The 13,081-nt window shown below is 42.1% G+C and overlaps 2 protein-coding genes across 7 annotated transcripts in view; both read left to right on the top strand.

Moving 5' to 3' along the window:
• Mtcl3 (MTCL family member 3) overlaps positions 1-11,596 on the top strand; it is a 53,278-nt gene extending 41,682 nt beyond the window's left edge. For 4 of the 5 annotated variants that reach the window (XM_076927952.1, XM_076927951.1, XM_076927950.1 and 1 more), the window contains 2 exons: positions 860-2,035; positions 3,478-11,596. In XM_076927952.1, coding sequence (XP_076784067.1) covers positions 860-2,035; positions 3,478-3,588 — 1,287 coding nt within the window. In that variant the 3' untranslated portion in view covers positions 3,589-11,596. The remainder of the gene's footprint in view (positions 1-859; positions 2,036-3,477) is intronic. The other variant, XM_076927953.1, reaches the window with a different exon arrangement.
• Positions 3,664-13,081, top strand: part of Kiaa0408 (KIAA0408 ortholog) — a 28,702-nt gene continuing 19,284 nt past the window's right edge. The window contains exon 1 of one of the 2 annotated variants that reach the window (XM_076927956.1): positions 3,664-3,804. The gene's annotated coding sequence lies outside the window, so the exon portion shown is untranslated. The remainder of the gene's footprint in view (positions 3,805-13,081) is intronic. The other variant, XM_076927958.1, reaches the window with a different exon arrangement.

Genomic DNA, 13,081 nt, shown 5'->3' with positions numbered 1-13,081 from the left:
ACCTTTCAGGGATCATTCTTCCATTCTTAAAGGCAGTGAAACAATTCTCCTTCAATAGCAAAGGAGGGAGGATTGTTTTCTGACAATGCTCAAGAGCCATAGTTTCAGAGAGAAGGTGAAGTCATATATCACATTTCTTCTCTTCCACTATGTCCCCTGAACATCTCACTCAACACCTGTAAACCATGTAGCTTGCGTTCGTTCTATTAAATCAAGTCATTTTTGTAAAGAGCTAAAGAAGCCTGGTTCCTACTCAAGCTCAGTAGAAGGCCCTTCGGTGAGTGCAAGCACCTACATGTTCCTTAGCGCAAACGAGTTTATACTTGGGGCAGTTTGGGGGGCGGGGAATTCAGAGTAAAAACAATACTAGTAAGAGGTCCATGAGATGGTTAGCAGCTGTTAGAACATAGAACGATCCCTGCCTAGTGGTGGCCAGACTTTCTCATCTTTCCTATCCTCTTTTCTTTTGGTTTCTAGAACACCCAACCTTAATAATTTTTAAGGATTTATTTAGTTATTTGTTTTATGCATATAACTGTACTATAGCTAGTGTGCAGACACACCAGAAGAAGGCATCGGATCCCGGTTGTGAGCCACCATGTATTTGGTGGGTGGTGGGAATTGAATTTAGGACCTCCCGTGCTTTCAACTGCTGAGCCATCTCTCCAGTCCCCCTACCTTAATTTTTAATTGGACAAAGATTGTAAGTGATGTGGTGATGTGGAGAAAACACAGAGCTGTGTGATATGTAATTACAAAGAAAAATAAATTAGTTTTGCGGGCAGATGTCCTTTCTCGGTTGTTTTCTCTATTTGCATAGAAATGACCCTGTGTCCTTTCCCACTTTTTCCCTAACGAGGACGACAATGAGGACCTCAAGTGCCAGCTACAGTTCGTCAAGGAGGAAGCCGCGCTGATGAGAAAGAAAATGGCCAAGATTGATAAAGAAAAGGACAGATTTGAGCACGAACTGCAGAAGTACAGATCCTTCTACGGGGATCTAGACAGTCCTCTACCCAAAGGAGAAGCTGGGGGACCTCCCAGCACCAGGGAGGCCGAGCTCAAGCTGCGGCTGAGGCTGGTGGAAGAAGAGGCCAATATCCTGGGCAGGAAAATTGTGGAGCTGGAGGTAGAGAACCGAGGCCTGAAGGCAGAACTGGACGACCTGAGGGGCGACGACTTCAATGGCTCTTCCAACCCTCTCATGAGGGAGCAGAGCGAGTCCTTGTCGGAGCTGCGACAACACCTGCAGCTGGTGGAAGACGAGACCGAGCTGCTGCGGAGGAACGTGGCTGACCTCGAGGAGCAGAACAAACGCATCACTGCGGAGCTCAACAAGTACAAGTACAAGTCCAGCGGCCACGACAGCTCGAGGCACCACGACAGCGCCAAGACCGAAGCCCTGCAGGAGGAGCTGAAGGCGGCTCGCCTGCAGATCAACGAGCTGAGCGGCAAGGTCATGCAGCTGCAGTACGAGAACCGCGTGCTCATGTCCAACATGCAGCGCTACGACCTGGCCTCACACCTGGGTATCCGCGGCAGCCCTCGCGACAGCGATGCTGAAAGCGACACTGGCAAGAAGGAGAGCGATGATGACTCCCGGCCTCCCCATCGCAAGCGCGAAGGGCCAATCGGAGGCGAGAGCGACTCAGAGGAGGTGCGGAACATCCGCTCCCTCACTCCCACCCGCTCCTTCTATCCCACGCCCGGGCCCTGGCCCAAGAGCTTCTCAGATCGGCAGCAGATGAAGGACATCCGCTCGGAGGCCGAGCGCCTGGGCAAGACCATCGATCGGCTCATCGCAGATACGAGCACCATCATCACCGAGGCGCGCATCTACGTGGCCAACGGGGACCTGTTTGGACTGATGGACGAGGAGGACGACGGCAGCCGCATCCGGGAGCACGAGCTGCTCTACCGTATCAACGCGCAGATGAAGGCCTTCCGCAAGGAGCTGCAGACCTTCATCGACCGCTTGGAGGTGCCCAAGTCTGCCGATGACCGCGGAGCCGAGGAGCCCATATCCGTGAGTCAGGTACAGTTCTGCCTTTTGCGAGCCATGGCGATGGCAAGGCTGGCCCGCGGAGCTGCGGTCCCTCGTGGGGCATCTCCAACCCCAACTTCCACATCCCACTTTAGGGAAGCTCCATCTCAAGGCCTTGCTGGGCTCAAGGCACCTGTATTTTCACACCATGTTCCACCAGGCAGAGGTTCTCGAAACCCAACTGATCATTAACACTTACTCTTTTATTCTATTTGTAGGGGAAATTTAACACGGACACAATCAGATTTTGCATAATGACTGATGCATTTTTAATGCACATTATCATTTTAAAAGGTCAACATTTTCAGCATTTCCCTAACAGGTTGGCTTGAGGTTTGTGAGAAGGTCAGAATTGAGTTTAAGATCATAAAAATTACGAAATAAGCCAGGGTAGTCGTGGTGCACACTTTTAATCCTGGCACTTGAGAGAAGTAAAAGCAGGTGGGTCACTGTAAATACAGATTCCTAGGGCTACATAGTGAAACCCTGTCTTAAAAAAAAAATTTTTTTTTATTAAACAAGATTGATTGATACTTCTCAAGATGGTCGTAAAGAGATGTTCTTGTGTCCAGAGCCCTATGGATGAGACACATACAAGCTACCCCTTTTACCTGAGTTGAGGTAACACGGTGATTATTTCTAGTTGAAATACCTTCAATTCAATAATGGAGATCTGTTGCGAGAAGTCTGTAGCATAGCTCTAAGGCAATACTAATTGAAAGAAATGATAAGTATTCCAGCACAGGGGAAAGCAGCGTTTCCCTCCTGACTTGTAGAGACACAGCGGAAGAATTGGACTCAGCAGATTTGGCCAGGTACGGTGGCCACTGAAAGATCAATGCATTTGTCCAAGTTAACCACATAAAAGATACTTATGGACCAACACAGGCTATACTGTCTCTTGCCGCAGCCTGATGCGCTGTGTCCATCGGAGAACCCACTGAAGTACAACAGCGTGCATGGCTTTGTACACACTTGAGCCTGCCCCACCCCCACGTTTAAACCCCAGTTTACATGCAGCAGCATGGCATTAGAGGAATTGCCTGCTGACCACGGCTAGAGAACCGGCAGGCCTGTCGCTTATCTTGCATGTTGCTATGCTTTGCTGGGGGTGGGGCAGGGAGTGATGATAGAAGCCATTGGGTTTCACGGCGTTTAAATTTTATTCTTTTCTGTTATGTTTTGGTACCGGTTTTTGGTTTTCGGTTTGCAGGTTTTTGAATAGCAAGCATGTGTTTGCAGCTATCCTCCTGGGTGGGTGTATGTATGTCAGAGTGAGAGAAAGCGCTATTTATAACAAAGTACTTGAAGAATTTGCAAGTGTAGGCTGGGGGTGCCTTTACTTGAGGTTGAGTCAGGGTTTGGATGCGACGGGAAGGTGTACGGTAGTTGTTAACTGGCTCTTCTCTCTGTCTCCACGTTTGCCTCCCCAGATGTTCCAGCCCATCATCCTGCTTATTCTCATCCTTGTCCTATTCTCATCCCTGTCTTACACAACAATATTTAAACTTGTCTTTCTCTTTACACTGTTTTTTGTACTGTAAATCTTCCATTATTTGCTGTTCACTGTAGTGTTTTCAGTTATTTTTATTTTGTCCACCCTTCAAGACAAGACATAAAAGAAGTATCATTTCTGTAGTAACTGATGCTGTTAAAAAAAAAAAAAAAAACACTGAAGACTGCACATCTCTGTAAAAAAGACACATCTCACCTTACACTGTCAAATTCACTAGGAAACCCCAGCGACCAAAGTGTTTCAGGTAAGGAAAAGTGAGTTATCAGAGTTTTGTGTAACTCAAATTTTTCTGCCTCTTTCTTTTATATCTTTCTTTGTTTTGCACTCTTGATTCATAGTTGACAGGTTGACTGTGAAAAATGGACTAAGTATCATAATTATTCTGTAGGAATTGAGTATTATTTTACACCTGAAAATTTTCAGTTGGTTGCATTTTCAACATTCATGTAGATGCATTAAGAGATATAAGTCAATGTAGATGTTTTATAAATTATCTCTGATACAAATTATGTAGATTTATAAGTATGGTGTTACTCCTGTTAGACAAAAAGAAAAATGTCATTGTCTAATAAATACTATTGAAAATATGAAATGATGAAATGTAGCTCTCTTGAAAAGTAAATAATGTTCTGACCCTCACATGGTCTGTCTTCAGAGATATATCTGGAAGCGTGAGTCTAAATGATCTTTTAGTTTAATAAGAAACTAAACTGTCCCCTCCTATTGAATTTTTTCCACTTTACACTAAACCAGCTATCTCTATTTATGTATTATATATGAAGCCGTGTATCACTGACTGACCATGTTGCTTGGAGTCTCTTCTTTTCTATGATAAACTACCACACAGAACTCCCTTCTTTGCAGAAAACATGCTAGAAACAGCATGAGAAGTAGCTTGAGAAGGGAAATAAATACAACGTGCAGAATTTCCTTGAGTTAAAATCTACACCCAAAGCATCATGCCAATGGGACCTACTCTGAGACCTAAACTTACTTTTGTGACCCCTACCACCCTTGTCTTCTTGTATGTATCTAAAGTCACCTGGGTGAACTCTATGGACTCAAGGTTCTATTCTGCCCATCTTGTTGATAGCTCACCCACTGAAATCCCAAGGTACATGGGAATTCCAGCCTGGGACCTAGGTGTAATGGTACATGCATTTATCTCAATACTGGGGAAGGTGAGACGAGAGGATTGTGAGTTTGAGGTCAGCCTAAGCTATCTATCCAGACCGCAAGAAAAAAAAAGAATAAGAAAAGTCATATTCTTATCAGTTCATGCCTTAGTCAGTAGATATGAAAACCTATGCTAAAATGAAGTATCTTGACAACAGGAAACAGATCCTGTGGGAAAGTTTCCCATTTAAAAAATGTGCAGGTAGGCCTATGGAATTCCGGGAATTTAATCTGCAGGAAAAGTGTTTTACCTCATCCTTTTACAGCCCCATTTTTTTTTTTAATATTAACTTTAGGAAAATTTTGCAGGGAGCTGGCTCAGTAGGTAACAGAACTTGCTGAGCAAGCATGAGGACTGGAGTTTAAATCCCCAGAATCCATGCACAGAGCTGTGCATGGCTGTACAGTGGGGGTGGGCATGCTGCAACAAGGCCAGAAGAAGGAATGAAGTAGAGAAGAACATTCAACATCTTCCTCTGGCCTACACAAGTGTTTGTACTCGAGTGCACATATGCATGCAGTACACACACATACCACATACTATATACATAAACACAAACATACTATTTACATACACACACACTACCTACTACACATACACCACATACACATACCACATATTACACACACATATACAAATACACCACATACTACGTGAACACACACACATAAACATACCACATGCTACATGTTACACACATACCACACATACCAAATAACACACACCACACATGTGCAATATACATACATATGCACCACATCCCCTTCTGACCTTCATAAATGCATGTACTTACATAGTCACACACAGTCAGTACCTGCATATGTGCACGTACACACCAAAACAATATCCTTCAGTAGTGTGTGTACCAACATGCTCACATACATATAGTACCTGTATATACACATACACACATGTATACCACATAACACCACAACACATTACACATACAAATCACAACACATATACACACAACACACACTACACGTTCATACATACAATATCCCCTTCTGAACTTCATAAGTGCATGTACCTGCACACTTGCATGCATGCAGCACACACACACACACACACATACACTTAAATTTAGAAAATTTCATGGTAGTTGGAAACTTAAATTTAACTGCCTTTAATGTTCACTATCTTTTCTTTGCTTGGGATTGTTTTGACTTTGTTTATTTAATTGTAATTATTTCTAGGGTTTGGGGGGAGGAAAGTATTGTCTGGTGAAGTTACCAGCACTTAGGAATCAATCAATAAACAGATTTTGTTTGATTAGATGTTTTCCCTTTGTTTTTTTCAGTGTTAGTAATGGAACCCAGGAACTTGTATATGCCAGGCAAATGCTCTACCTTAGAACTATATATATGTCCGGCCACACTTGCCTTTTAATCTTGAAATTCAAAGGGCTAAGGATTAGGTTGGCTTTCAGGAGAAGAGAAGAAAGAAGGGAGAAAAATTCCGTACTTGATCAAATTGGGGTCACAAGCCTACGGGGTCAACATGATTGGGAGCCCGAAGCAAGAAACCATGGCAAGTTTGAAGCTGCCTTGGGTTACAGTTTGAGACTGACTCAAAACCACCCAGTCATGTAACTACAACAACAACAACACACACACACACACACACACACACACACACACACACACACACACCTTAAAAAAAAAAAAAAAAAAAACCTGTTGGCTAGATTTTTTGATACTTTTCAAAGTTACAAACTCAGTGGAACTGAACATAATAAATGCTTAAGGGTTGAAACTGAAAATTGCTGGAATGTCGATGGCACTTGGAGTCAGAGACTCCCCAGCCAACCAGTGGTCCTTAGCTACCCGTGGAGCTCCTGGGGATAGATGGAAATGTTTCACGATGTACAATGACTGGGCAGTTCTCTACTGTGCTGTTGCCATTTTTAATAGATGGGGCTGAAGAGAAGGCTTTAAGTACACAGTACTCTTGCAGAGAACCTGGGCCCCATTCTCATTGGCTTCTCACAGCTGTCTATCTGTAACTCCGGCTCTGGGGGAACCCAGGGCCTGATTCCAGACTCTGCAAACAGTACAGGCAGATGATGCTTATACAGACATGCAGGCAAACACTCAGACACATGAATACACATATACATAAAATTAAAATATCGGGAAGAAAGAAAAACTCTTCCCCACTAATTCAGTTTCTCAAAACTCACAAATTCTAAGAAAACAAAAGGAACACTTATGCAACGGGAAGAAGAACCAGGATGAAACAATGCGAGGAAGGCACATTACAGATACGTAGATGAATACAATAAGTCAAACCCTCATGATGATCCTGTACGCTGTAACAACAAATTCCTAGGCTTTCTTAAAGGTCCTGGAAATGTCTGTAGTGGTAATGAAAAAGACCATAGCAATGCTTTTTGCTCTCTGGGCTAGCCAAATAGCACTATCTTTAGATTTCATTTGACAGTCATGCTTATACTGGGCACAGCAGCACTGAGAGGAACTTATATGGCAGAATTTTAATACAAGAATTTTACGTGACTCTTACATCCCCACCACACCTTCCATAGATGGAACTGTCTTAAGATCCTGGGAAAGGGACATCAGGTTGAATGGGACTGGCCTGGTTCTGACCGTACTCTGGGGGCTTTGGACTTCTTACTGCATCGCTGAACTTAAGGATGTAAATGTACCATCCCGGTAAATTCTGAGAAAGGCATTTCTAACTCTGATCTGTCGACTGTCCAGCCAGGTGTCTACATGTGCTTCAGCATGTACACCTGCACACACATGCTGCGCACACAGGAACAACATGCATGTGCACACAGCCAACCTGCAGTGATGTGTAATAAATTCAATAGAGTCAGGTGGTCAGAGGTCCCTGTATCACAGAGAACACGACTGGTAAGCTAGTGAAAGGAAGGCGGTCTCCGTAAACTACCCGTGAAGTGACTTTCTTTGATATCCTTTTAAATTTAAATTTTTTCTGTAGAAATCTAGTACTTAGGGTTGGGAAGAAAAGTTAAGAAAGATGGTGCCCAAGACCTGTGAGAGTTCCCAGCAAGCCCTTCCCCTGAGCACCTCCCCCTCCCCCCAGCTCACACTCTTCCCTGCCTAGTCTCTGATCTCACTGCTGCGTTATTTTTATTACTTTGTTCCGTGTGCAGCTATTTCATTTTTGCTGGTTTTAAGTGATCAACCTCACAGAGTCTCCCAGTTCCTGAGACAAGGAATCGTCTCACTTTCAAAGCTGTGCTACTTAAATGGCATACTAGACATAATTTTTTAAAGCAAAAATTATTATAGATGATTCCCTTCTATGGTACTTTCTTGGACATAGAAACAAGAGGTTTGGTTAATTTAGCCTAGGTTAAGAAAAAACAGGAATCTGCTTGGTTATTTTTAAATAAAAGTGACTAAAACTCATTAAGCAAAGAAAAGTTTGGTCCAAGCTGGAATGTGCAGTTTATGTCGCAGATTGGGATATGGCTATATAATTGTCTACCACTGAAGTTTGGAACGTCAACCTAACCACTCTGCACAGTGTCTTAGCTACATTCTCCTCGAGGCAGTCTCCCCCGGGAAAATCAGGCTCTAACTGATTGTGGGGAATAAACAGGAAGTGGTAGACAGTAGTATTAAAATGTGAGGAAAGGAATGGTGGAATTTTGTACAATTCAAAAACATTATGCATAAAGACATATCTGTTAGAGCCCTCTTTACAAGAGAGAAAGGTACATGGAGATAAGCAGTTTTGAGTCTGTAATATCATTTGAAGCAGGTGAGATGGTTTCGTATACAGTTTGATGACAATGTGCACCAGTAGTCTCATGACACTTGAAAGATTTCAGAGAGAAACAAAGGATACTTCATGTTCCCAATACAGTTCGATGAACACAATAGCAACCACGGGCTTCTACATAGTGCTTTTGTGTCAATAGTTAGGAGGGTGAAGAGGTACGGGTGGCCATTCTGAAAGTTTGTGGAGCCATAGACTCAAATGGTTCCTGCTATATAACTTAATACATTTCCATCAATACTCTTTCTGCCTGAAGATAGATAGATAGATAGATAGATAGATAGATAGATAGATAGATAGATAGATAGATAGAGGAGGATACACACACACACACACACACACACATATATATGTGTGTGTGTGTGTGTGTGTGTGTGTGTGTGTGTATACCCCCAAACTCAGTTCTGTGTATAGTGTGCCATTCTTTTTCATGACTATCTATAGTTTTGTTTTGTTTTTCTCTTAAATCTCTGGCACTTCACTTGCAGTATTAGCTCTTGAACAGAAAATAATCACCTTTAAAATAGATCAGTTATATAGAATTTCCGAGGTAGATTTTTACATGACCAAGCACCAAAACTAATTTGTGCTGGAGTTTAGGGGAGCCCTAGGAGTCTGAGCACCTTCATTTGGAGGTGTATCATCTGCTGGGGTTAGGGCCTTCCCATTGTTCTCTCAGGCTTGGACTCTATCTGGGTGAAAAAGCCACAGTGACCTGGAAAAGGGCAGAGTTTGAGGGAAGTGAACACCTTCCTAGGCTTGCCTTACAGCATTGCTGTGATAACCCACTACCAGAGATAAACTTACATTTCTGACAGTCCCCTGACTTTAGAAGGACTGCGATCGGTTCCAAAGTAGATCCTTGTTTGAAATTACTGACGTTCTAGAAAGTAAGTAGATTCAAATTATCACTGTGGGTTCCAAATAACTGCAATAGAAAAAGCTGTAGGGATATGATCGTGCAAATTGTTCTGAAAGCATCAAGAACCATGCTACACCATAAGGTTCAGATGCAGACACATTGGCAGGTATACTAAGTGCCTACTGACGTCATCAGACACAGAACTATCTCCTTAGTTAATGCCACAACAGTTTAATCTCTCTGGGTTTTTTGGACTTCTGAGATGTTGGCAGACAAGCTTTCTTTGAGGATGTCGTGTTTCCAAGCTCAAGTGGGCTCACTGAGATACCTTGTCCTTAGGGAATGAATCTGGCAGCTATAGGAGTTTTCTGATTACACTTAGGTATGACCTCAGGCCTCTCTTTCACTATTAGGACTTTCTTACCAACAATGCCACAGTTCTTCCCACTCTGCATGATGCCTCAGACTGGAGTCCCCAGCCCTGCTCCTTCCTTTCCAGTCCTTGCTCCTCTTTCTCACCCATGACATATAAATGAAACAAGTAACTGTCCTACACTCCCTGCTTGTTTCTTCCAGTCTTTTCTATATGATGGTGATTCTCCTTTTCTGTGTTGGCTGTGAAGAACCAGCAGTTGGCTTCCTATATCAGTAACATTGTAGCAAACAACTTTTGGAACCATAATGCTTTTGCCTGTGGGATAGACACTTTGATTTTTTGTTTGTTTTGTTTTTTAAAAAACACTATGGATTATTTCCTCCAAATCACTCCCTAAATAAATGGCCAGTCTGGGCCTCAGAACTTACCGGCAAAGAGAAGTGACTCAGGTTTGCCCTCTAGTGGCAAACACTAAATAGACACCCTTAGCAGAATGCCCTCCTTATTTTGATTCTTTGGTCATTACCAACAAGTCATGAATATGTAAATAGTAGAATTAGATGCTAAACGCCAATTTGAAGTCTCAAAGAGATGTCTTTTTCTAATTTTAAATAACATACATTTCTCAAATACGTTGTTATTTTACTCAGAATTTGGAATAGAGTTTAAAATAAAATTTGATAGTTCAAAAGTGTTTCTTTGGACTATTTCTTACATCTGGAAGCGCCTATATATAAATTCCATGACGGATCTGCTTGACTAAAATATCTATTTATATGTCATCAGACCTCAGGATAGAAGGAAGAAAAAGAACTGTGCAGGCATGAACTCAGATATTCCCATCTTAGAGCAGCCAGAGTTGTCTCGGCTTGAAGAGTAGAGGTCAGAATGCAACCTTGAGACATCAGTCCTCTTTATACCGCATATGTTGGCATAGGGTACCTAGTCTATGCTGCTGTGCTGAGCGTTACCAGCTTCTGGACAGTTCTAATCCTGCCTCCCATCTTTCCACGGGAGTGCTAAGGTCACAGATGCACACAAGACCATTCAGCTTTGTACACTGCCTTCAGGGATTAAAGCAAGTCTATTAAGCTTATGTGAGTAACACTTTTACCTATTGAGCCATCTTTCAGGGTCCAAGTCTCTTTATCTGATTACCAAAGTAAACTCTCAGCTATACAGCGTTTATGGCATACTTGACAGATAGAGTATCGCCTCCCTTGATTGAACACAGAAGAAAACAGAATTTGACAAAGCCAGAAGCCAGCATCTTATTCACCGGTCAATCCCAGGTCTTGATTCTTGTCTCTTGACTTGGTCGGAATTTTACATTTCACAGCACTGCACTGGGAATGAGAGGACCAGGATTCTATTCTTGGCATCACTAGTGACCTTGAGCAGATGATCTCATGACAGGGTCTCCCCCTTCACTGTAAACTGAGAAGGTTAGCTAGATGACCTCAGAGGCTCTTTTTGGCTCTAAATCTGGTGACTCTGGAAACACCTGCTCGTGCCATTTATATTATTCTTTCTTTTACTTTTCCAAAGTGTTCTAGCTCATGGCTCGTGTTATCATTAGTACAAATGTTTTTAAAACCATTTTTATAATTTGCTGTATTATTTCTTAATAGTAGCTGGTCCTTTTCTATTAACTCTTATTAAGGATTGTGTACACTCTGTTATGCTTTGAAACTGGATTAGCAGGCATGCAATTCTGAGTGTGTGTAAATCTTTCTAAAATGGAGAGCAACAATTTGGGTGTTTTTATTATTTTGAGATGAAATCAAATGTTCGAATGGCTTACAAATCATCTGCATTACACAATAAATGACATGTTTTCTATAAAATTGTTGTTACTCTAACACCTACTTTAAAATGCCAAATCGTTTAATAAGTAAGAATATCACCGTTACTGTGGGACTATGTACACCATCATTCATTTTTTTCAATTCATGTATCTTGTGCACATAGCCACCCCTTTTAAAATGAATTGTTTGGAAGCTATAGAAAGCAGGTTTTGAACGGTTATTTTCTTTGTATCCTATCAGTTTATTGATGTGCCTATGCCAGAGACAGAGAGAGACAGAGACAGACAGAGACAGACAGAGACCAAGAGAATATGTATGTATGTATGTATGTATGTATGTATGTATGTATGTATGATGTATGTATATTTACAAAATTATTCAGCTAAAAGATATTCACATTAGTGTTAAATATGAAGTGACTCATTAGTAAAAATCTACATACAATACAAGAAGTTAATAAAAAGGAACTGTAGTTCTTTTTTTATTAGCACAGGAAAATGACATTGAAATAGCCCCGGGGAAGACCAGAGTCCATAGCACAACATAACTTCTGAACATCAGCCAAGTGCTATTTGACTTTCTGATAGAATTTCAAAATGGGCTTTTTTTTTTTTTCCTATCTTCTCTTTGGTTCTTGTTGATGGGTTTATGCCTGTGTGTTTGGAGAATGGGATCTCATGGAGCATAGGTTGACCTTGAACTTTCCCAGTATCTGAGATTAGCCTTAATTTGCTGATTCTTCTGCCTGAGTTTCTCAGGTTCTGGGACTACAGGCTTATGCCAACATGTCCAGATGCAAAGCCTAACTTGAGTTACAGGGAACATGTAGAAACTCACTGATTTGGAATGAAGAGTCCACAGGGGCAGTACCTGAGAGCTCCAGCTGACGGTTCTGGACAAAGTTTCTCCTTCACCCTCCTGTTTGCATTAGCACCAAGGCAAGCAGGAGAAACCAACTGTGACTGTTTATCAGTCCATGTATCTGTTTTCCATACAGCCTTCTGAAGTAAATACATCTAATTGTTTAAGGAAGAGACAGAGGCCACAGGCTCACACAGTTAAATGGGGGTGGGGGGGGGCAGAAGAATTGAGCTCTAGGTCCCTGTGACAAAATTCCAGGGTCCCCAAACTGGTTCCAAGTCTTGGCCTCTCAGAGGCCTTTCTGTGGGCTTTGTCAAGATGTTTTAGCTCTCTAAGCCATGGATATAAGTAAGATCAGGTTAATAAAAAAAACTGTAGAGACGGTTGCTAAGGGGAGTAAACACAAAGGTCCACTTGACGTCCTTAGAACAGAGCTCTGCTTAAAGCTGCTCACGATGAATAACTAGTGTTACTACTGTAACTATGATGATTGTTACGGCCGTTGGAATTATGAAGCCCAGCTCTCTAAACATAGGGAAGCATTTCTTTCAGTTATTCTGTATGTATAACATCCTTCTATGGAAGTAAAGAAGCTGAACTTGGTGGCTCATGACCATAATTCCAGGGCTTGGCAAGCTGAAGCAGGATTGTATGAAGTTGAGA

This window comes from Arvicanthis niloticus, chromosome 30 (genome assembly GCF_011762505.2).
Source record: "Arvicanthis niloticus isolate mArvNil1 chromosome 30, mArvNil1.pat.X, whole genome shotgun sequence".
Classification (NCBI taxonomy): domain Eukaryota; kingdom Metazoa; phylum Chordata; class Mammalia; order Rodentia; family Muridae; genus Arvicanthis; species Arvicanthis niloticus.
This window is presented reverse-complemented; position numbering and strand designations above follow the sequence as displayed.